This window comes from Rhinolophus hipposideros (assembly GCF_964194185.1).
Source record: "Rhinolophus hipposideros genome assembly, chromosome: 23".
In the NCBI taxonomy this organism is placed as follows: domain Eukaryota; kingdom Metazoa; phylum Chordata; class Mammalia; order Chiroptera; family Rhinolophidae; genus Rhinolophus; species Rhinolophus hipposideros.
Genome location: NC_138069.1, coordinates 44,275,840 through 44,299,203, shown reverse-complemented (window position 1 = coordinate 44,299,203; position 23,364 = coordinate 44,275,840). Strand labels below are relative to the sequence as shown.

Sequence of the window (23,364 nt, the reverse complement as noted above, 5' to 3'; positions counted from 1 at the left end):
CCGCCCCCGGAAGCGGCGCGCGGGAGGCGGACCAGCCGAACCGAGCACCGGGGCGGGGAGAGGAGCGGAGGAGGCGGGAACGAGCCAGGTCGGGGCGCGGGGCGCGGGGCGCGGGGCGGGGGGCGCGGGGCGCGGGGGGCCCGGGGCGCGGGGCGCGGGGCGCGCGGGGCCAGGGACCCTGCACCTGCCGAGCCCGCGATGTGCGTGACGAGCCTGGTGCTCTGCGGAGATGGTCTCTGTCACCCGGGGAAAGGGGCTTCAGTTTCCAGGGACTGACTCAGAGGTGCGAGGCTAACTGGGCTCTCCGAGGAGCAGCGGGCCACGCAGGCTGGACACCCAGCGGAGCACGTGTGGGCCCTGCTCCGCCGTGTGACCCAGGGTCACACGTAGACTCCTTGAGCTTCAGTTTCTTCGTCGGAAAGGAGCTGGCCAGTCTAGTTCGTGGAGTTGTTGGGTCTATTACATGGGGTCAGGGTTGGAAAGAAGTATATGGTCACTTAATATTTGAGAGCTGACGTTCCTCCTACCCTCTTCCTCCTCACCGTCCCAGTGCACTGAGGAAGCCAGCACTTTGGGTGGGCACAGGTCAGTGTGCTGACAAACAGGGAGGCTCAGTCAGGGACCCACTTCTCCTGCGTGACCTGCCCCACCCCCAGGACCCAGCCGAAGGTCCGTTTTCTCAGACCCCATAGGATCTGATCCTGGTCCTGAATCCTGCCTCTCACCCCCGGTGGCCCTCAGAGCATATGTTCAGTGGGCCCAGGTTGGGACAGGAAGGGACCGACAGGAACTTGGCCCTTGTCCTGCAACAGTGACGCAGGCCTCCCCTGAGCCTTTCTCTGGACTAAGCACATTCTTTCGACCGGGAGGGCCCTGTGGTCCCACAGCACCAACGGTTGTGAGCACATGAATTGCTGTGGGCCTCGCCCAGTGGACTGCATTTCCTGGGGACAAGGAAGGATGTCACCACAGAGAGGCGGAAGCCAGGTCCCAGGAAGGAAAAGGCCAAAGCCAAAAGCCTGCCCCAGAACCATTGGATAAACAGATGGGTGTTTTGGTGCCCGTTGGGCCCGGGGACTGGTCTGCCCTCCGGCTTGTGCAGACAGACTAGACACAGAGCTAGACCAGCCCTGTGCCAAGGAGTGGGGAAGGGAAGGTGTAGCCATCACCTGACCTGCTGCCTCACGATCTGAGGGCCAGACCTCTTTCTACCCCAGGTCGTCTGTTCATTGGCCGGCATCTCCTGCCCGCCTTCTGCAGCACACTTCTGTTCCACCTGGCCCCTGGCAACCACAAGACACATGCTTCCATCCACACCCTGTCGCACTAAATCAGGCTAACCTGGCCCTCTTGCCTTCCTCCTAGAACTCAAGGTGACCATGGGCACATCCAGGCTCTACACCTTGGTCCTGGTGCTGCAGCCTCAGCAAGTTCTCCTGGGGATGAAGAAACGAGGCTTCGGGGCCGGCCGGTGGAATGGCTTTGGGGGCAAAGTTGAAGAAGGAGAGACCATTGAGGATGGGGCCAAGAGGTGAGGAGGGACCAGCTTCTGCAGTGGGTAAGGATTCCAGCTGGAGAGCCAGATCCCAGGTTCCAGCCTCCAGGGCCTCACACTGCCCTCCGGATTGAGGCCAGTCCGCTCTGAGGGCCGCATGGCACCACGCTGACCCCAGGGCCTTCTAGTCAGCTCCAGGGAGCTCTTGTCTGCTCCGCCAAGGGACACTGGGGAACCAGCCGAAGTGTAGGATGGGTAGGGTGGAGCTAAGGGTTAGGACACCCTCAGACAACAGACGTTGTGCCCCTTCCCTGCGGGTGAGAGGGGCAGGCCAGATGGTGCATTCTAATGTAAGGGGCAGGCTGAGACAGGACCCAGGGCCCAGGGACTCCAGCAGCAGACAGGCCTCATCGGCCCCAGACCCTGCTGTCCCAGCTGCCGACCTGCAAGTGAGTCTCTGTGGCTCAGCAGTGAGTCTGGCTCCTGCCTTATCCACTGCACTCCCCTTTTGCCCTTTTCGGACCCAAAGTGGCCCCGGTTCAAGAGCCTCATTCAACTGTGGGCTCAGGGTGGCGTGTGCGAGTGGTCATCCCTTCCAGAATGTGCCCAGCGTCCCCAGAGGAGGCCACCACGCCCCACGCCCACCAGCACTGGGGTGCTGCTCAGTTTAATGTGTTACTTATCCTGTTCTGCAGCTGCCGTCCGGGGGATGGCACTCAGACACATGACCAAAACGGCGCAATGTCACCTCCGGCTGTCAAGTCATCCAGCCTGCGAAATGGAGCTTCAGCTGCCACCGAGGAGATTGTCATTTCACACACTGCCTTGTGCTCAGGGGAATCACCAAAGATAGTCAAACATTGAATCAGGAGGTGACAGTTTTAAAAACAAGCTCCAGCAGCCTGCTCCCAGAGGTGGGTGAGGCCTCACTAAGCACTTCTGCTACTTTAATTAAGGGAGCCATTTGTTCCCCCCACCCCCAAGTGAAGATAACACATGCAGTTTCTTTTAGGTCAAGTCTCATTTTCATTAACCATCTCAGTGAATAAATTCCAGCCGAAATGGCAGCAGGCGGAAGTCGTTCCAAGTCTCACAGGAAGGTCAAGGTGGACTCCAAGCTGAAGGCATCTGCTTAAATTGGACTGTTTAATCCAAGAGTGTGTGTTTAATGCACAGAGTGGTTCTCTGACTGCATCGGGCTCCTAACCTCACGCGGAGATCAAAGCTAAAAATACTTTTACATCCAACTATAAATGGTCAGACATGATTAGAACACTTACAGAAACAAAAATAAATATAGGGCAGTGGGGAAGTGAGAGTCTCTAAAGGGAGGCGCAGACTCTGAGTTTCACGGTTGCAGCGGTTTTGGGGGTCCCCAGAGTCCCAAGCACAGGTCTTCCAGAAAGCGCTTGCCGAGTGACCCACAAGCAGCCCTAGGGGGAGCGCATACCCAGTAGCTTGTCAGGGTGAGGAGGCAGTGATACCTGGTGTGTTGCCAAAGCTCATGGCAGGGGTTTCATGACGAGCTGAAACTTAATTCTGCAACACACAACTGTTGAGAAACTGGCTGAATTCCTTGAGGTGCAGAGTATTGCCCAGCTGTGTGTGAAAGGCACAGGTCCAAAGTGTGTGTGATGTGTCTGCAGTTTTTACAGAGGGGTACAAAGGAGAAACGCTGAAATGGTAACAAGGTTCCTTCTGAGTGATGAATCCAGAAGTGCTCGCAAGATTGTCTGCAATGAACATCTAATTGGAAATGTTTTTAAATAGGTGATGGCACCGGTGTGTTTAGGGGGTATCCTGGTTGTGCTGGTGGTGACATGGACCCTCCCCCTCCGCCACGCACAGCCATCACGAGAATGGGGGACGCAGGGAGAAAGGCAAAGCGCCATGCCCTAGGACCAACCACAGAAGAGTTGGCTGGAGGGGTGAGGGTTCTCGTTGGTGGAACAGAAGTTAAAACAACAGCTCCGCCTTCGGAAAGAGACAGTAGGAACCTACAGTTTGATCCTGTGCTGAGCGCAGGGATGAGCAAGGAAGACTCTTTGGGCAGAAAGCCTTCCCTTCAGGGCCCCCATGGGAGAGCAGGAGCCAATGGAGGGGCTGTGGGGATCCCAGCTCTACCAACAGCACCTCCCGCAAGACCACCAAGCCGCTGAGCTCAGCCTGGCCTGCTGCATGGGCCAGAGCTGTGCTCACCGCTAAGGCCTGTGAACCCCGAAGCAGCAGCTGTCACAACCCTGACTCCTCCACAGAACCTCTGAACAAATCAGTTTCTAAAAAGGTCCCAGATAACACGAAGCTCTGCCACATGGGGAGCCCCTCTTGTGGTCCAGATGACAGCCCCTGTGGGTTTCCAGCCCACGCTTCTCGCTCTGCGGCTCCCTGGCCCCACACGTGTACAACTCCTCCCCCCATTCTTATAGCGCCATTCTTGGGGTTCTGCTTTAGCTGTCACCTCTCTAGCTGTCACCTTTCCGATCGGCTCGTTGCAGGGAGCTGCAGGAAGAGAGCGGCCTGACCGTGGATACACTGACCAAGATGGGCCACATTGTGTTTGAGTTCGTGGGTGAGCCAGAGCTGATGGACGTGCACATCTTCTGCACAGACAGTGTCCAGGGGACACCCACAGAGAGCGAGGGTGAGTCCCGAGGCCTGTCCCTTCTCCACCACGGTAAGGAGCCGGTACCCAGCAGCCCCACCTCCTCTCCATCCCTGAGGCCGGCTCCGCCTCGCGCCAGCACCCAACCCTGAGCCCTTCTAGTCTGTGCAATGTCAGTCACGACAATCAAGTGTAAGTTTGTCACGTTCCTCACGCAGAACTGCCCCGTGCATTCCTCATAAAGTAACTTTAAACCTGCTATTCCTTGCCACCCGCTACAGAAATGCGGCCTCAGTGGTTCCCACTGGACCAAATCCCCTTCGCTGACATGTGGCCGGATGACCGCTACTGGTTTCCCCTCCTGCTTCAGAAGAAGAGGTTCCACGGGTACTTCCTGTTCCAGGGTCAGGACACCATCGTGCACTATACCCTGCGGGAGGCAGACCACGTGTAGAGGCAGAACCGCCCCCACGACCCCCCTGCGGGAGGCAGACCACGTGTAGAGGCAGAACCGCCCCCACCCCGCTGCGGGAGTCAGACCACATGTAGAGGCAGAACCACCACCACCCCCACTCCGGAGAGAACCAGCTGCCGAACAGGCACCCTGGTTAGCTCCCAAGCACCGAAACACAGCCTAGGACGTTCAGTTTGGAACATGATCAGATGGGAAAGAAAATAAATACCATTTTTACCTTCTCAACATTCCTCACCTAGCCCCACCACAGCCAGCCTGGCCCGTCCTCAGGAAGCCACTAGTTAGGCTGGGGTGACCCTCGCCACTGGAAACGGGAGGGGAGGACATACAGGCCCACAGATAAAGGGGATAGCTCTTCTGACTGTCCCCTCCGTGGATTGCTGGTGGAGGGGTGGCGAGCATTGATTTGCTTACTGCCATGGACTCGGGATCACGGAGGTGGGCTAGCAGGCGTGTCCTCTCACGCCCCCGTGTGATTATTTTATAGTAGGGGAAACTGAGGCACAGGGCCCAGGCTAACGCATCATAACCTAGCCACCCTCCCTTAGCCCAAGAAGATAGGGCCATTTTGGTCCCGATTTCTGACCACAGTGGGGGTTTGGGGGGGTAAGGGCACCACCACTGACACTAAGAACTTTACCCAACTTTCAAAAATGTTTAATAATCCATGTTAGTTCATTGATGAAAAATCTGGGAATGTAGACCATCTGTAAACAATTCCAGTTTATTGCATGTGGTAGTAATCGTAATTGCTTCCTGCAGCCTGATAAAGTGCTTCACACATAAAACTAACGCAGCAAAGCAGGGGGAAAGGCCTCTGACAGCCAGCGGCTCAGGGCTCAGATCCCGTCTTCCCTTCCAGCTCTGCATCTTCGGCCAATGACGAGTGTGTCCTTGGTCACCACTGAGGGAGCTGGGGGCAGGCTGCTCCCACACCGCAGGCCCGGCAGAGGCAGCGCTGAGTTTCACTCCAGCTTCCTCAGAGTGGCAGGAAGGCTCCCGTTGGGATAATGCAATCGGTGTCCTTTCCACCAAGCGAGGCAAGGCTGTGGTGGCACATGGGACAGTGCTGGCAGAAGGGCAGAGGCGTGCAGCGCCACCCGCCCTCCCAGCCTCCACCTTGCGGCTGGAAGTGGCTCTCCGCACCCTCCCCAGGACAAAACAGCAGAAAACTCCAGCCTCCAGCTAAGAATCCACCAACAGCCCCGGCTCGGGGCCCAAAGGAAAGCTTTGTGGGAAAAGGTGGGCTGTGCCATGCCCAGGTGACACAACCTTCCCTGTGTCACTCCCAAGCATCTTCATGTTGACATGTACAGTGCCCAAGGTGGGAGGGGTTAGACTAGACAGCACCCCGCTAGATGAGCCTCTGAAAATGTGGCCAGGGCCGCCCAAAAGCCTGCACCTTGGCTCACTACAGGGAGACGCCACCAAGAGCAGAGGCTGGCGGGAAGTTCCCTTTATAAAAACAAGCCCTCGGTGCTTGAATTCTCCAGTGACCTGTAAGTAGTGCCTTAGCCTGCGTGGGATACACTGCCTGTCACCCCCTCCAAGCTGCTGCCCCCAGAGCGTGAGCTGTGCCTGTCCTCCCCCGCCCCCCGCAGTAGGGCCTGCTTGGGGTGTCTGTAGTCGTCCACTATCCGGTGGTGGCCTGTCCCTTGCCACCCACAACTGGCCCCAGGCAGGTGAGCCGCAGCCACTGAAAGGACAGAAGAAGCCTGTAGGTCACGCTTTATGGCTCCAGTGTACCCAGTGCTGGGAGGGCCCAGCCCTGCGGGGCCGTTCAGATCTGCTCAATGCAGCTGAGAACCCGTTTCTACAGAAGGATCAAAAGGCAAACACAGCCCCCGCCTGTCAGGCTCTGGGGGGCACGCTGCCTGGCCCTCCTGCCCAGGAAGGCACATGGCCACAGCAGGGCCTCAGGCTGGGCGGCGCAGCCGACCTCGCCCCGCAGCCAGAACTGTGCTGGACATGGATGCGTCAGCCTATCCATGGTGCAGTCACCCCAGAGCCCCCGCCTGCATCTCGGGGTCCTACATGCCCCCAGGGGACATATGCGGAAGTCAGACCCATAGCAGACAGAAAACCCTGAGTCAACCTTGTCCAGCACCTCTCTTGACTCCCGGGACAGAGCCCTCCAGGGTACCCAAAGGGCCAGTGTACTCCACATTCACACAGATGGGACTCGAACCCCCCCGGAACTGCCGCAATGCGGGTTCCCTCAGCCCCTTGAAGCAGGGAGCTGGGCCTGCAAGTGCGGGAGAGGCTGGGAGGAGGGTTCTCTTCGCCCAGAAGTGGGGTTGCGTTAAAGTGTTCCCACAGCAACAGATGGGCGAGCTCCCTCCCCTGCTCTAACCGTACAACGTCAAGGAAGGGCATCTACCCAACAAGGACAGAGCAGCTCCTGGCACTTAGACCGGCGGCAGAAGCACCAGGTCACCTTGTCTCCCACACCTCGGGCACAGTGTGCCTGCGCACGTGTGCGCACATGCAGCGAGAGTCATGCCAGTCCCCGACCAGGGCACTCAGTGGGGCTCATCCCCTGGAAATTCATGGTTTGTGCGCCCAGAGAGCCCCAGGACCCACCTTCTTTCTGGCTCCTGCTGCCACTCACACACACAGCCGCACACCCACCCATGGCCATCTGCTGGCCTCAGTGACCAGTTACATGTCTTGCCCACGGTGTCCACAGGGCTTCAGCAGCCGTCTCCCGGCTCAGCTAATCCAGACCCCTCCCACCATCCCAGCACATGCCCCCAACACCATCTGCTGGGAAAACCATCCTTGCCACCCTGCCCTCTGGGTATGGGGAGAAAACCAGGGCTCCTTAACACTTCTCCCCAGCAGACTAAAAAGGTCCAGGGTCGGGGACAACCACAGCAGACCCTGCAGGGACACTCAGAGGCCTGGAGTCATGCCCTTGGCCCTGCACCCCACACGGGGAGGGGAGCCATGGCACCTGGCCCCAGGGCCTGACGTCAGCTCTTCTGCTGGAGGGGCGGCAGCCCAAGGGGCGTGGGGGGACAGCCGCCACCCAAAGGGAATTAAACAGGGACACACCATTTGGAAATAAGTTTTAGTGAGGGCACCCGGAGCTCTCGCCCCGGGGTCCTCTCGGCACTAGTGAGGAGACAGGCCATCCCTCGGGGACCTTGGCGGAGTCAGGGTGCTGTTGGGTCCAGCGAAGAGGCAGTGGAGCTTGGGCTTCAGATCGTCCCAGACCTTGCTCATCTGGAGAAGACAGAGGAGAGCAGGTGAGCCAGGTGGGGCAGGCGTTAGGCCCACCCTTAACGCACCAGTTCTTCACACGACACCAACCACATGCTTCGAGACAGCCTGTCTAGTGGCTGGGTGGGAGGGGACATGCCACCACAGACCTGTGTGTCGCCTCCCACAGAGCCGCCCTTCCTACTCCCTGCTCTGCAGCCCACTCCTCCAGCAAAGCCCAAATAAGGGGTGGGCCCAACACCAGAGGTCCCTCTGGCCCCTGCACGCGAGACCAAAGGGGCACAAGTCTGTTAGACGGGAATCTTAAGAATCACTGTGGCATCATTTCCAGCTCGCTCTCCAACAGCTTTGCAAGCGCTGGCCTTCTGGCTCAGCAGGACAGACAGCAAGACAAACTCCACCAAGTGACCACACAAGCGGACGAAATGCAGCAGGAACGATGTGCCGCCAGCGCCTGCCAAGCACTCAGTGCCCAGGTTGACAAAGGGAGACTGTGGGCATGAGGAGCAGGGAGGCTCTGCAGTGGGCGGCAGGTCCGAGATCAGCACTGGTGGCAGAGTGGCTCATGTGACAACAGAAAAGCAGAGTGTGGCCCTGTGACCATGCATATGAAGCAGAGTCGTGTCCACGTCACGAGACGGGACTAGTCAATCATCTACTACAGATAATCTAGAGTCAGGGTCCATGCTGACGTGAGCCTGGGGGGACACACACTCAACTGCTGTCCCCTAGGCATCTTAGTTACATGGTGTCCCCTAGGCTCCTCCCATCCCAGTCACCGGGTGACCCACTAAAAGCACAGCTTCCTGAATCCTGGACCCCAGGGAGTCTGAGTCCGGGCTGTGGCAGGATTTGTACCCCATAATCTGAGTGTTGAATGAACAGTCCAGGTGTTTGTGGCACCAGAGTCTCGGCTATCCACTGACCCAGTCAGTCATAACCGCCTCCCGGCTGGATTGATAACCTCCATCTCCCAGCCAGTAACACACTCTCCGAACTGTGCCAATGACCTTTCTGAACTACAGATCTGAGTTCCTTCCATGCACTGCTCACAAAAAGCTCCCTGGCCCCCAAGCAGAGCTGCAGCATGGAAGACCCCATGCCGCCCTGCCCCGCCTTGCCCAGGCCTCCGTCAGGACATGAGAAGCCTGTTCCTCTCTGGCCTGCAGACCAGTCAGCGTTTCCCATTAGTCTGCATAGTGCCTGGTGACAGGGATGGCCTGGTCCAGCTGTGCGCCCAGCACAGCCACAGACCTGTCACAGAGTGGCTACGTGCAGCCCAGTTTCCACTGAATCCCCAGGCCTCTTGGGGAAGCTGGGATGGTCGTATTTCATGCCATTTTTCAGAATGGGAAACTGGGCCATGGACGGTAAATGCCCCACCAAAGCCGTAAGAGCTCATACGAGTCGCAGAGCTGGGATTTGAGACAGGCTTTTAGAAATTCTGAGCCTAAGCTCCCCACACTGTGTCAGGGAGCTGGACGTGGCAACCAGCAGATGCACTGTTTGCAAAAGGTGACTGTGACCCCAGGTTTACCACGAAGGAACCAGGATAGACCAAAACAGAAAGCGGGAGAGTGCGGAAATGCACCGAGCCAGCAAACACAGGACTAGACAGGGATCTCCTCGTAAGGGTTTCTCCAGCCCTGGCCTGACACAGGACCCCAGGCTGTTTGGCAATGGACACACATGTCACCGTTTGAGAAGGGCGAGCCAAGACCCAGCGACAGAAGCTAGAGTGGATGGCTTCCAATAATTGGGGCTAGGCAAGTGCTGCTGCAGCCGGCAACGTCTCGGGACAATGACAACGTTCATTTGTCCCCACAGGCTCAGGAGCCCCCATGTGGTGAGGCTGGCCAGGGTTTTCAGGGGGACATGCCAGCGATGGCCACCTACCTGTGCTCTGATTCCCACCGCCTCTCCTCTCTACTTCTCCCAGTTCCTGGGGATCCTGCGTGCTCTACCTGACTTTGGGGGGTCCTCCAGATGAGAAGTGGTTCCTGCCCAGGCCTGCTCTGCTTCTCCCCCCACCCCTCCCCCTGGGCCATGAGAACAACCTCAAAGTCAGCACTCTGGCCACGTGTGAGACTAGATGTAGACAATGCTTTCCATCCCGTGCTCAGCCCAACCCCACCGACTTTCCTAAGTCATTCTTCAAGGTCACTTATGCAGGCTGCCAGGCTTGCAGGAGGGGCAGCGCAGAGAGAGGGGTGCGGGGGAAGGGGGAGGGGCAAGGGGCCCCACCTCCTTGTGCCCTTGGATCTGGGAGTTGACGAAGGCCCCCAGGATGTGGGAGGTGAGGGGCAGGTACGTGTGCACCAGCTGCATCTCCTGGTGCAGGCAGTACAGGGAGAAGTAGTTCCGGAGCTCCATCGTCTGGATTGCGTTCTCCTGCTGCAAAGCAAAAAGGTTCCCTTGCTCCCGGCCTGGTGGACAGTCACAGCCAACACTCTGCTGTCCTCCGGGGCCCCGGGCCTCCAGCCCTCCCTCTGTGTAACTGCCACACAGCCCAGCCACGCATCCAGAGGCGCCGAGGGAACACCGAGGGCAGCCGCAGTGCGGCTCCAGCTTCGGGGTCCAGCAGAGGCAAGTGTGGAAAGGCCCCCAGGAGACAGGTCCCAGGCAACCGCGCCCTGTGCCCCGCCCCCAGCACCTCCACGATGCGCGACTCCAGCTGCTCCACCGACTCAGGCTCACGGCCGTGCAGGGCGGTGCTCATCTGCCTCTTCATCAGGGTGTACTTATGCAGGGCCCGTTGGTGCTTGTGCAACACGCCCTTCTCGTGCCGCTCACACAGGTCCTGCGGGAGGCAGGGGCGGTGCTGGGACAGGCTCCTCCTAAAAACCCACTCACACGCAGCCCCACTCGCTGCACGCTCAGACGTGCTCGTGGCATAGCCCTTGGAGCAGCGGGCCCAGGCTCTGACCCGGAGGAAGTCGCAGTGCGAGTTGGCGCCACAAACCAAAACCCCACGTGAAACAAGCTGCGTGGGCAGGGCCACAGCCCAAAGCTCCACGCAGCGCCTGCCCAGGGGAGATGACTCAGGAGGCACTGCACAAGGCCATCTTCCCGACTCCTGTGCCCTTGCCCTGGCGCCACACCCGATAAGATCACAGGACCCTCAGAAGCTCGCGCCTGCCAGGGAGCAGCCCAGACTCACTCTGTAGGACTGCAGCAAATCCAAGAAGAGGTTCAACTTCTCCACCACATCGTTCTCTTCCTGTTTGCCCTAGAAAATGAGGGTAAGTCGAACAAGGCCAAGCTCACCCAGGACGGAGACCCCGCCGGGGAGCACACGCCACGGCTTGCGGTTCCCCACAAGCACCAGCTGGCCCTGCAGAACAGACCCCTCCCACACAACAGTCCCCGGCCACCAGGCAGAGAAGACACAGAACCCAGCAGTGTGACGAGAACAAGGGCCAGCTCCCAAGGCCACCTGCCCACTCGTGCTCGCCGTGCAACCTGCATGTCCTTCCAGTGTTCCGAAGCAACATCTCCCCGACACGCACACCAGGAGAGCGGGGCACTCCCACCCCCATGGCCACCAGCAGCTCTGCTGGCACTGCAGGAAGCCAAGTTTCCACTGGAAGCTGGAAGCTTATGAGAAAGGGGAAGCAAACGGGAGGGCTGTTGTGGGACTAAGGGAGTCATGGCAGCTCTAATAAGGGAAAGGTGCACAGGCCCAGAGGGGACAAGGGACAGGGAACAATCTCCAGCTGCAGAGAGAGTACACGTGAAAGATGCCAGCTGACACAGTGAACAAAGCCGTGTTAGTGCTTAGGCTGGTGCAGGAGATGCTGGTGCCACTGCGTGGCACAGGAGGGGCGGCCTGACAGGCACTGGCGTCTGGGTCCATACACACCTCTGCACACGGGCCACAGCCACAGCAGGCGAGACAGACCAACAGGTGTGTGCGGAGAGCCGCACAGCTCGCCTCTGAAAGCACAGGGGCCCAGAGTGCATTCAGGGGCGGGGGTGGGGGCCCTGTGGGTGGAGTGTGTGTCCCTGGTAATGAAGAGAGGTGGTGAGGTCGCCCTCTTGGAGTCACCCACAGCACCTGGGGACAGAGATGTGACCAGGTGGCTCGCGCCTCTCCCAAGCACAATGCCAGCTCCTCTGGGAAGCCAGGTCTATTTTACAGCCCCTAGAGCTGTAGCCATGGCAGACGGGAGAAAGCTCATGCCATAAACCACAGGAAGGGTGCAGCCAGATGAAAGCAGAGGACGAGAAGAAACGAAGAGGCCCAGTCCAAGGTGGGTACACACACTGGCCTGGGGGCCAGGTGCTGCTGCCCAGGCTCTGGCACCAACTCGGGGACCCTGGGCCCTCAGGCCCACTGAGCTCAGAGGTTCCAGGCCGCTCCACCCCACTCCCACAGCAGATGACCTATCCAATAAGGTTAAGGCAAGTCCCCACTGGCCACAGGTGCCCTAGGTCCTCTGGACTGGGCAGAGGGACACAGAATGGAGGTCCGGCCCCCGGTCTGTAGCAGAGGGGATTCAGGGGTCCCCGCTGCTCATGTCATTTGCTAACAAGTCCCATTTCTAGTTCAAGCTGCACAAGAGCCTAAGCCAACCCAAAATCACACATCCTGTCACCACAGAACAAACAGCCCCACGTGAGTCTCATTTGTCTGGCCAGGCTCGTTATCTAGGTCTCCTAACAGATCTGGGAGAAGAAAACCAGGACACGCAAAAACAGAATTAGGCAAATGTGCCCTCGATGTCTTTATTTGTTCAGTAAGAGTGAAATGGAACTCTAGCTGTGTAGGAAGTCCTGATGGGTCGTTTGTCTGACCCAGTTTCATGTTAAAACTATTAATTTCAATATTTGGGAAATGGCCCCTCTTCAGGCATTAATTTCAAAGCAGCATTCATGAAAATCAGATCAGAGAACCCTGGCAAACTACAAACTTGTGCTACATCAGAAGCCTTTCACCCCCTCTTCAAGGTGAAAACATACCATCCAAAACTGAATCTTCTTCTAGAAGACACTGGAAATGATCCAGTTAAGGATTTCCATGCGTGGGGATTCGTCCACCTGGCCCAAACCCCACAGGCTCCCTGTGAAAGAGGGCGCTGCAACCAGAATAGTGTCTTTTTCATGTTTTACAGACTGAGCTTTGAGTAGATTCAACAGATTAAACTAAAAGTGTTTTTAATGATCTAGTCCAATCCGTTTGCTTTTCATCGATGGGTAAACGGGCCCAGGGACCCAAGTAGCCTACGCGAGGTCCCAGCACAAGACACTGCCAAGCACAGACCAGGCTGCCCTGAGCTCGCCCGCCCCCCTCTACAGCCTCAGTCTCCCTCCATGGAAACACAGGCACCTGTCAGACCTGAAGATGAACCAGGTCCGGTGCCAATTCTGAGACGCCAACACCGCCCCACACCGTTTCTGAAGGGAACACACAGGCACCAGGACCAGAGAGAAAGAAAACCCAGGGCTCTGCAGACCAGCAATGAGCTCACGTTCCCTCCTCAGCACTGACAAACGTCCTGGGCACTGGCGCACCCCAACTTGCACCTGAAAAGCCCCCAGTTCCAGGCACAGAGCCACCACTGCTGCCGTGGTTCTCAGACTGGCCACTAAGTGGCTTCATCTCTCAGGCAAGCAGCAAGGGCTTCCCATCACATTGGTTGAATCCATTTAAAACCACCCATTAGCAGCCTGAAGACCATTTCCCCAGGAACCAGGCAGCCAACTCTCACTCTCAGAATCAGGTAAGCTGTACAGCAGAAAAGCCCCGGACAAACCCTCCTGCCTGGAGGAAACACTGCCTTCAGATTAACCGCGGGTGACTATAGGCTCTTTGCAGATTTCTACAAGTAGCACGTGCGCGTCCAGCCGAAGTGCTTGCAGAGCTCATCAGGTACCTAGTGTGACAGAGGGAGGGAGCCTCTCGAGCACTGCAGCTCGAGTGGCCAAATACTGATCCAGTCCACCGAGAAGTCAAGTGCAAGATGACCTTTTCAAGGGTGGATTCTAACTTCTCAGCAAAGTCTCAAGAGACCAGAACCCCATTTATTTTTGTCATCAGCAACCCTCTGAAGAGCGTAAATGGCCATGGGGAGCCATCCGGAAAGATGGGGACGTGCAGTCCCAACCTGAGGGCAGGGGTCCATGCGCTCAGGATGTAGAGCTCTGAGAGCGTCCGTGTGAGGAGCAGACGCTCCCGCGGGTACACACACACTCGGGACGGGTACGCACACACACTCGGGACGGTACGCACACACACTCAGGACGGGTACGCACACACACTCAGGACGGGTACGCACACACACTCGGGACGGTACACACACACATTCGGGACGGGTACGCACACACACTCGGGACGGTACGCACACACACTCGGGACGGGTACGCACACACACTCGGGATGGTACACACACACACTCGGGACGGTACGCACACACACTCGGGACGGGTACGCACACACACTCGGGACGGGTACGCACACACACTCACTCACCTGCTGTGCAGCCTTGTCAGCGAGCAGTGCAAATTCAACAGACAGGCCTTTCAGTGCGTGTTTCAGGGACCCCCACGTGCTGCTGTGCAGAGCGGCCCAGGAGGGGAGCGGTGTCGTGTCAGACCCTAAAGCACTGAGGAAAATGGAACAACCCACTCAAGGCCTCGAAGATGACCAGCAGCCCAAATGACACCTCCCTGTGCCTGAACACCGTGTCATCCCAGAATGACCAACTCTCTCCTGACCTAGAGCCACACTATCCCGAGGGGAAACCTGACAGCCTGTTAGGACAAAGGGATCTCAGCCCCCAGACCTACTGCGCCTGCTCTTCTCCACAAAACCCACCCCCAGTGATATGTGTGCGAGGGTAGGTCTGAGCAGCAATTTGGGAGACTGCTTCGGTGGGCGGAGTCCTGGCTGACGGCCCCGCCTCTCCCCCAGGGCAGTGTCCCTTCCTAGGTCAAGTCAAGCTTTTCTATGTCTAATCCTGCCAATGGGGGAAATGACAGGAGAAACTGGCAAGCATTCGTGTGTTTGGGAAGCCACATGTTTCTGCCCACATTCTCCACATTTTTCTTCAAATCTCCCATTTGTCCAACCCTCTTCTTCCCCATTTGGAGTGAAACAGGTCAGAACGAGGGTTATTATGGCAGACGCACTGTCTGCTCCGAGCCAGCACCAGTCTGAAGACCATGGACCCCAGCAGGGCCACCTGCCTTAACTCCTTCCCGAATATGAGAAGGTCAGCGGCATTGTCGATGGCCCTCGTCGCAATGCGCTCAGCCCGATCGCGAAGCTTATAAAAGCTGTTGTAGATATTTCGGATCAACTCCCGGCTCACTGCGAACTGGGTGTGGATGTCGGCCGGGAGGAAGTCCTGACAGGCGAGGAGAGAGGGGGGCCGGGTGTCACCACACGGGAACGCCTTTCAGAGAGGCGGGCCCACAGGGTGTACAACTGTCCATCCGGCTGAACAGCCCAGGTCACGAGCCCAGAATCCCGAGTCCAGGTCGTGTGGAGACCAGCTCGTGACCCCACTGCTCGTCCTCCAATGCCTACACTGGACCTCCCTCCTCACCGAAGAGAGAAACAAACATCACGGCATGTACAGCACAGACGCTAAGCTGGGTGGTCCCTGGGGCTATGGCTCCAGAGTCCACTGAACCTGGCTCAAACTGGAGGCCCTGCCAGAAACACGCAGAGAAGAATCTTCCAGCTCTCAAGGGTGAGGCAGAATTCTGAAAGGCTCTCCAGCCGAGGGGACGCCTCTGCTCTCCTCATTTACACCCTAAGAATGACTTTCTACCAGCTTCAATCTTAACTAGGACTATGTCATGCTTAGAAAACAGAAAGCGTAGGAAATAAAATGAAGATAAAGGAGTCTGTATTTTCATATGGAGAAGCAGTTTGAGAAAGAAAAAACAATAGCTACCTTAATCTTTTTGAGAAAAAGACCAGATTAACTAAATTTTAAAATAATCAATGCAACAATTGATCCCCTGAAACCTGAAAAGCTGGTGGCCAAGCACATGTGCACCTGTGTCACCAAGAGCCTCGGGACACAGTGGGAGAGCCAGTGGGCTCCGTGCACAGACAGCCCCTCCTGCTCCGAAGTTTGCAGCCTTGGCCGGTGGCCACCTCCCGGCCTGTCCCGTCGGCTGCACGGGGGTGCGACACCCACCATGTTAGAGCCGTTGACATAAATGAACACGACAGGATTTTGACATAATCTCGGCACATGGAAGATACCAAGTACACACTGTTAACTGGGAAAGCGGTTACTGCCCTGACTAAGGGGGAGCCGTACCCGAAACCGGACAAATACCTTGGCCCGAGTAGCCAGCTTGCAGTTCATGAATTCATCTCCGACACCCTGAGCTGCTTCCTTTAACTTGCTCTGTATGTCCTGCAAAAGGAAGAAAGGAAAACCTGACCCTCCACCTCTACCACAGCGGTCAGTGTGAGACCGATTCAGTCAGCAAAAAGCAGGATCCACGCCTCCCCCAAGACAAATGTGTTTCCATGTGTTCACTTTAACGTAAGTATTCAGTAATCTCTTCACTGTCTTCTGTTTGACATTTTCTCCACTGAGCTCAATTAAGCTTGAGGGCGGTGGTTGTCTGTAGATGGGAAAGCCAGACTGAACGCCAGCTCTGGAGTGGCGCCCTCTCTCCAGGAAAACGGTAGCCCATGTACAGACCCGGATGTCAGACAGACGTCCAATTCATTACGTCCTGTTAGGTCCACCTGGGACACAGATGGATGCTGAGGTCTCTTCCTTCCTTCCTCTTCCTGTGAACAGCCCCACAGGACAGGTGACCCCAAGCCCCCGGGAGTGCTGATGGCAGAGAGGGCGGCACTCAGGGTCCCGAGCCCAGCCTTCCGAAAGTTGTGTAAGAAGAGAAGACCCCACACAGAGCCCTGGGAATTACAGAGCCGGTAACAGGCAGCTGTTTATGGGTCAGTGACCTAGGATTGCAGAGGTGCCGTGAAGGTTATCTGTCCTAATCCTCTCATTTTGCCAAAACAGACAATGGAGTTGGGGAGGTTCGGGGGACGCCCTGTCTGTGTAACGGCCCGGGGCCAGGGGCTGATAGCTCAGCTTCACATCCCTCCACGTTCCTCTCTGGCAATTGAGTTCCCTGTTCTAAGGGAACCTGCCCACCGCAGGAAACAAAAGCCCCACAGCTACTCCCAGCTCACTGGCCGGTCGCAGCAAGCATTCGCTAACGCCTGGCCTGGGTCCCCTAAAGGGGGCAGCACCCACAGCCCCCCGGGGGGTCACGGTGGGAAAGCCAGCAGCCTTCTCTAAGGGTCAGAGGCGGCTTCTGCTCTAGGAAGTAAGAGGGAAAGGAAGCAGCGCCCGCCCAGCTCCGCCTCTGATCCTGGGCCTCTGTGCAGACAGGATGCAGGTCCCGCCCCTCCCCAGGTCCCACCAGCAAGGGGTCCTTGGAGCCCCCTGCACCCCACCTCGCAAGGAGAAGACTTCTTCCTAAGGAAGAGCTGACAGTCCTGGGGACAAGCTGCCGGCCAAGGTGGTGTCTTCCTCCTCAACAGGGAACAGGCTTTGCCTCAGCTCCCTGACTCACATCTCGACTGTGTCACAGCAATTTGGAGGCAGAGACCGCCACTCTAGTTTCTAACTGAAATTACTGTACGTGCAGAGGCCGTTCCTCAGGCCTTGCGTCCGCCTCCAGCTCTGCTAAGGAGACCCGGCTGTGTTTCCAGGGGCACGTTGCCCAGTGTGGTCTTTTTCAGTAAACTTTCATTCCTATCTGCAGCCTCTAGCGCATTCAGGAACCCTCCACACCACGCAGCCTTCTGGGTGCCGGCTTCAGATCCCACGGGATTACACTGACAACCCACCCTCCACATGGATGCAGAGCTCTGCCAAGCCAAGCCCCAGGGCGCCTCTGAAAATCATACTCAATCTGCTATTTGGGAAGACAGTAAATCTTATTCATGGTAGTCACGTGCAAAATAGACTCCACGCCAGCAAACAAGAGAAATAAGAGAACATCAGGAAAACAGAAGCCCAGGGAATCCGGGCCCTACCCACGGCTCTCCTGTACTCACGGGACCGCTGAAGGCCAGGAACAACTTGAGGACCACGTCCTCGGAGAAGGGGGGGTGCCGGGCCACCAGGTTAATGAAACGCTTCAGGGCTCTCCTCCGCCCTTCGATGAACTCCCTGTCGGCTGAGGACAGAGCACGGTCACCGGACGGCCTAGTGCACACGCCCCTCCGCCGGACGGGGGCCATGCTGAGAGGGGCTGGGCACACACCAGGCAGCCACCCAGGGACCCGGACAACACTCCCGAGGGAGACAGTCCCCAGCTCCTCGCCCTGCCCCCGCAGACACACCAGTCAGGAACTGCCCAGGAAACACACAGCCCGTTTGTTTCTATCACTATTTGATCCCCACCTGACCATCCCGATTACAGATGTCTTCTATAACCCTTCCGTAATGAACAAGTGGGTTTTGCTGCACCCATTGTTTCACTCGTTTTTCTATTCACATTACTCAGAACTCACTCTGCAATGGATCCGATTATTAATTGCTTTCATTCGGGTCACATATTTTCACTTCAAGGAAAAAAGGTGGAAGTGTATACTGATACGTTAAGGGTATCTAAGTCCGACCACAAATAGAAATAGTATTTCAAATATTACTTTTAAGTTATTGAAAAATGCCCCTCGGGACCAGCAGGAACCCTTCTACAGAAGGTGCACTCTCATTAACGCTGAGCCACACAGTGAAGCATTTGCGCCCCGTTTCCAGGTCCAAAACACGTGGGTTTCAGTAAGCAGGCACCTACCCCAAGACATTTTCGTCTCTACTGCCCTGAGCGTTCCTTCCCCTTTCAATAGGATGTTATTTGTCTGTGGTGCTCACGTGGGCCAGAAAGAAAATTGCCTCCTCTAGAGTCTGGGCTGGCCGGTGACCAGTGAGAGGCAAAGGCATTTACATACAACTTGAAGACATTTCAGAATGCTGACAACTGGACTGCTGCATGAAATCCCAAGCTATTTCCTGGTTCAGGTACATTGTTTGTTTAGATTGTTGGGTAAATGGCAGAAAAATCAACTGGTCGGCTTTGGGCACTCGCTTTCTCACTGAGTTTTATTTACAATTTGGGAAAAGGGCAGTGGGACAGGATCGCTCAGAGCGCGAGAAGGACCGCCCTGGCCCCACCCCTGCAGGCCTGGGAGAGGCAGGCCAGTCCAGAGGGCCTGCAAGCTGTGGTCTCGCTTTGCCCCAGGTAACTGCAGGTGAAGCAACACACATGTGGCATTTTTCATCTCCTTTCAGATGCAACGTAGGGTAGGTCACCTCACTTGCATTTACTTCCGTGCTCCCGAGAGACCACCTGATGCCATGGTGCTGCCCTCTGCTTACGTGCAAGAGTGGGCAAAACAAACCATGCACCTGGGTGAGGTCTGGGGGTGGGAGTGGGGACTCAGGAGCCATGGCCAGGAACGAGAACTGGGGTATGCTCTTTCTCCCTTGCACAACGGGGGCCTCCCTACATGTCCATTATCAAGCAGAGTACTCGTGTAGGTCAAGGGTGGCAGCTGACGTCGCCATCCCCATACCAGGCCTGGGTGCTAAGGCACAGCTGTGACCCAGGATAACCGAGGGCTGGCACTGCAGCCCCGCTGCCAGCCCTCCTGCTGGGGCAGCCACCGATGGCCACGGCCATATGCAGAGTCGTCTCCATCCCAGAGCCAGGACCTCCCGGACGTCGCCCCTCCCCCGCCTCCAGCAAGCCTGCTGTACCTCCCAGCATCCTCTTGGGCGGGAGGGCTGGCACCATGCGGTAGGGGAACTTGTGGAGCAGCAGTTCGTGGAACACCACAAAGTCGTTGTAGCGTCTGTACACGGACGACTTGAAGCGCTGCGAAGAAAATGAGGGACAGGTTCAGCACTCGGACACGATACCACAGCCCGACACACGGCACCATCCCCTCAGCTTCTCTCTACCAGTGACCAGAACCCACGCAACAGCACTGCTAAGGCCCGCGCTTCTCTCACCAGGCCTTCAGGCTTGCTAGCAACCTTTACACTGCACAGCTCGTCTCACGACCAGCCGTACTGTCTGGACTTCTGAGAGACATGACTGCACAGGCCTTGTCAGCTGCTGCGGTGGGCGCCCGTCGTACCCTTAAAAGGGAGCACTTTACTTCCTTTCACGTCCTCAAGACACAGCGTCAAACAGCGCTGACACAGCAGCACCTCTCCCTCCTCCAATGACTGTCTAAGCTCAGACAAACACTGAGAATGAAGACTGAAACGCAGAAGACGGCGGATTCCAGTGAAATGGCCAACAGATTCCCTACAGACCCATCACTGATGACCCTGCGGGCTCCGCGAGCCCAGCACGCTGTGGACAGAGTGACCTGGTCTGGGTGGACCCGAAGAGCCCCACGAGCAACGAGCATGAGCAGCTGTCTTTAGCACTCAGTGTGCTACGTGGATTACTAACCACATTCCTGAGCAGGAGGCGCCCATCTGAGCAGTCTACACACTGTGATGCCACCTCCAGGACATTCTGGAAATGCAAAACTCTGGGGACAGGAAGATCAGGGGTCGCCGGGGGCCCAGGGGGACGAGCAGGTGGAGCGCAGGGCATTTTGAGGGCAGTGAAACTTCTGTGTGTGGCACTGTGTCGTGTGCGACAATGCTGTGGGTGCAGGTGCAGCAGGTATCAGAAGTGCCCCACTCTGCTGGGGGTGTTCAATCAATTCGGGGGAGGCCGTGCCTGTGTGGAGTCGGGGAATCGGAAATCTCGGCACCCTCTGCTCAGTTTGCCCGTGACATAAAACTACCCCAAATCAAAAAGTCTATAAAGAACATTAAATGTGCTACATGGAGAAAAGCTAAGAAGTCAGGTGTGCGCACTTCTGTTAGGGAACCGACGCATTCTGCCAGGCTCTGGCGAGAACGGCGACAATATGTGGCCCCGCAGGCTCGCCCCTTCACACACGTTTCCAGACGTAACCCGGGCAAAATTACCACCTTCTAAAAATGTTCATTGTGAAGCCATCAATTAACTTAAGGAACAGGGGTTTTAGGAGACTGAAGAGAAGACCAGCGTGGGTGCACTCACAGGGACAGCAGTGCCTCCTACATTGGCGCCCCTCCGCCCTCGGGGGACGAGGCCCCAGGAAGAAGAGCCGTGTCCCACCAGCACGGCTGGTTCTCATGCTGCTCAGCAGCCCAGAGGCCACGAGCCACAGCGATGCCAGTCGGCAGCGCCGTCCTTGCACTAACCGGAGAAAGGAACTGCACACCGAGGAGCAGCACTTACAGCTGACAGCATTAGGACAGCCCCAGGCTTTTGTCACTGCTGCTTGAAAACACAGTGAAGCACAAGTCCCGTGATGCTTGATTGTCACTGGGCACAGCACATCATGAGGGGAGAGCTGCCCATTAGGTTCTGAGAGCGGCCCTTTGGCCTGGGATAGTGGCTGAGACCTTCCAGCCAAAACCTGTGTGCCTGACGATGCAGTGACAGTGGCACTCTGCCCCACCCGTGGCCACGCTGCTCTACGAGTCCCCCACAAACACTGCGGGATGCCACAGTCCAAAAGGTGTTCTTAGGTCATCAATTAGGAAGCCCCAGGATAAAGAACAAAAACTCCCACCCACATTTATTCTAACTGAACCCGGATATGAAAAGATAGTAGACAAAGGGACAGAAAGGTCAGCACTGCTGATGCCACTCGGTTCTACACATGCACGGCCAACCCTGCATGTGTAACTCAGAATCAGGGTGCCCACCAGGGAAGGCAGGCGACTATGGGGTTAGACCCACACACGCCACCCTGCCCCGCAAACTGGACTTGCTATTCGGAGGCCGTGCATGTCCTTGGGGTCCACATTCTAATCCTCTGGGATGTCCAATACCGCAAACTATACCAGGCTGGCCTGTCCCGGGTTTGGCTCTGCAGACCGCCCACCCAAATGAGCGTCCTGAGAAGCAGGGTCCCAGAGCCCAAGGATGGCGAGGAACAGCTGAGCCAGGGGGCGTGACTGGCCAGCTGGGGGCGTGGCTGGCCAGCTGGGGGCGTGGCTGGCCAGCTGGGGGCGTGGCTGGCCAGCTGGGGGTGTGGCCGCGCCACCACAAGATGCAGGGACACACACCATGGAAATGAAGGTGGGCAGCTTAGTTCTCTGACATCCAGTTCTGGGTCTTACCTTTAGGCCTAACAAACCGAGTCTGCAGCCCTGTGGCCCTTCTCCTTCTCACACCATTCCTGTCCCCTACCCACCCGCACACACACACAGTTTGCCCGTTACCTGGCTGGAAACCTCATACTCCACGTGCTTCAGGAAGAGGCCCTTCTTTTCAGGAATGAGCTCCACCTGCACAGTGTCCCTGGCCAGCAGCTCCTGCAGGGTGTGTGACAGCAGCAGCGGGTTCCCCTGCGGCATCTGCATTCGCCTGGGGTCCGGGTCTCTCCGCTCGCTGACCTGGGGTGTTGGCAAGTCTGGAGAACAGAGGGTGGGTGCTCAATAGAAACAGCCGCTCCGAAGGTGGAGGCCCCACCAGCTCTCCGTCTCTCCACGGTTAGCTCAGCACGTGGACTCTGGCCAGGTCACATTCCAGGTTGTGGACTGGACGTCTAGGGGCAAGTGCCTCTGCTCCTAAAAATCACTACGCCAGGAGGCGTCCACCTGCCTGTGAATCAGTAAATACACTCACATTTCTAGGACCAGTCACAACTCCTTTTCAACATGGGGAAGGAAAAAGAAGGGACATATTTACAAGTTGCGTGCAAAAGAAGTCTTCCTTTTTCTCTAGACTCAATCAAGGGGATTAAGACAAAACAAACTGGTATAATTTTCTGCACGTCCCCATGTTTGTACAACACATACTACACTTTGATATACCAAAACAATCATTCTCATTTTTAGAACACCTACATGCTTACTTAGAGCTAGGATTCCTGATCCTACAAATCAAAGAATTAAGCCCAACAATTTCAGCTTCCTTACAGACAAGAAGTCACCATGTGTCATTCATAGAGCAGAAGAAGACAATTCAGAGAGATTTTATGCTTAACAAAAAAGAAAATCACGTTAAAAAGTCAGTTTGGTTTTTAGTACAAAGAGTTCTTAAGAGAAAAAAGTTCATTTCAATTTTTTTTTTTTTAAAGATTTTATTGGGGAAGGGGAACAGGACTTTATTGGGGAACAGTGGGTACTTCCAGGACTTTTTTCCAAGTTAAGTTGTCCTTTCAATCTTAGTTGTGGAGGGCACAGCTCAGCTCCAGGTCCAGTTGCCATTTTTCTAGTTGCAGGGGGCGCAGCCCACCATCCCTTGCGGGACTCGAGGAATTGAACCGGCAACCTTGTGGTTGAGAGCCCACTGGCCCATGTGGGAACCACACTGGCAGCCTTCGGAGTTAGGAGCATGGAGCTCTAACCGCCTGAGCTACCGGGCCGGCCCCCATTTCAATTTTTAAAAATGAAGGTATGCCAGAGAGGGGAAAAGTCTTATTCCAAATAAGTCCAACAAGCTGTAGATTTCTTTTCTCTTTTTACCAAATTTTCTCTAATGTAATTGTATTGCTTTTTGTAATTTACT

The 23,364-nt window shown here is 56.6% G+C and overlaps 2 protein-coding genes across 5 annotated transcripts in view; one reads left to right on the top strand and one right to left on the bottom strand.

The window, feature by feature from the left end:
* The first annotated feature begins 20 nt into the window (after nt 1–20).
* On the top strand, nt 21–4,793 carry NUDT1 (nudix hydrolase 1). Its single transcript, XM_081036053.1, has 4 exons — nt 21–88; nt 1,366–1,531; nt 3,991–4,136; nt 4,379–4,793. The coding sequence occupies exons 2-4, from the start codon at nt 1,380–1,382 to the stop codon at nt 4,549–4,551; spliced, it is 471 nt and encodes a 156-aa protein (XP_080892179.1). The 5' UTR covers nt 21–88; nt 1,366–1,379; the 3' UTR covers nt 4,552–4,793.
* A 2,838-nt stretch (nt 4,794–7,631) lies between these two features.
* SNX8 (sorting nexin 8) overlaps nt 7,632–23,364 on the bottom strand; it is a 52,240-nt gene continuing 36,507 nt past the window's right edge. For all 4 annotated transcript variants that reach the window (XM_081036041.1, XM_081036040.1, XM_081036039.1 and 1 more), the window contains exons 2-11: nt 22,074–22,264; nt 19,551–19,668; nt 17,846–17,967; nt 16,095–16,175; nt 14,986–15,146; nt 14,270–14,402; nt 10,958–11,026; nt 10,451–10,597; nt 10,042–10,191; nt 7,632–7,800 (exon numbers count right to left, since the gene is read on the bottom strand). In XM_081036041.1, coding sequence (XP_080892167.1) covers nt 7,690–7,800; nt 10,042–10,191; nt 10,451–10,597; nt 10,958–11,026; nt 14,270–14,402; nt 14,986–15,146; nt 16,095–16,175; nt 17,846–17,967; nt 19,551–19,668; nt 22,074–22,214 — 1,233 coding nt within the window. In that variant the 5' untranslated portion in view covers nt 22,215–22,264 and the 3' untranslated portion in view covers nt 7,632–7,689. The remainder of the gene's footprint in view (nt 7,801–10,041; nt 10,192–10,450; nt 10,598–10,957; nt 11,027–14,269; nt 14,403–14,985; nt 15,147–16,094; nt 16,176–17,845; nt 17,968–19,550; nt 19,669–22,073; nt 22,265–23,364) is intronic.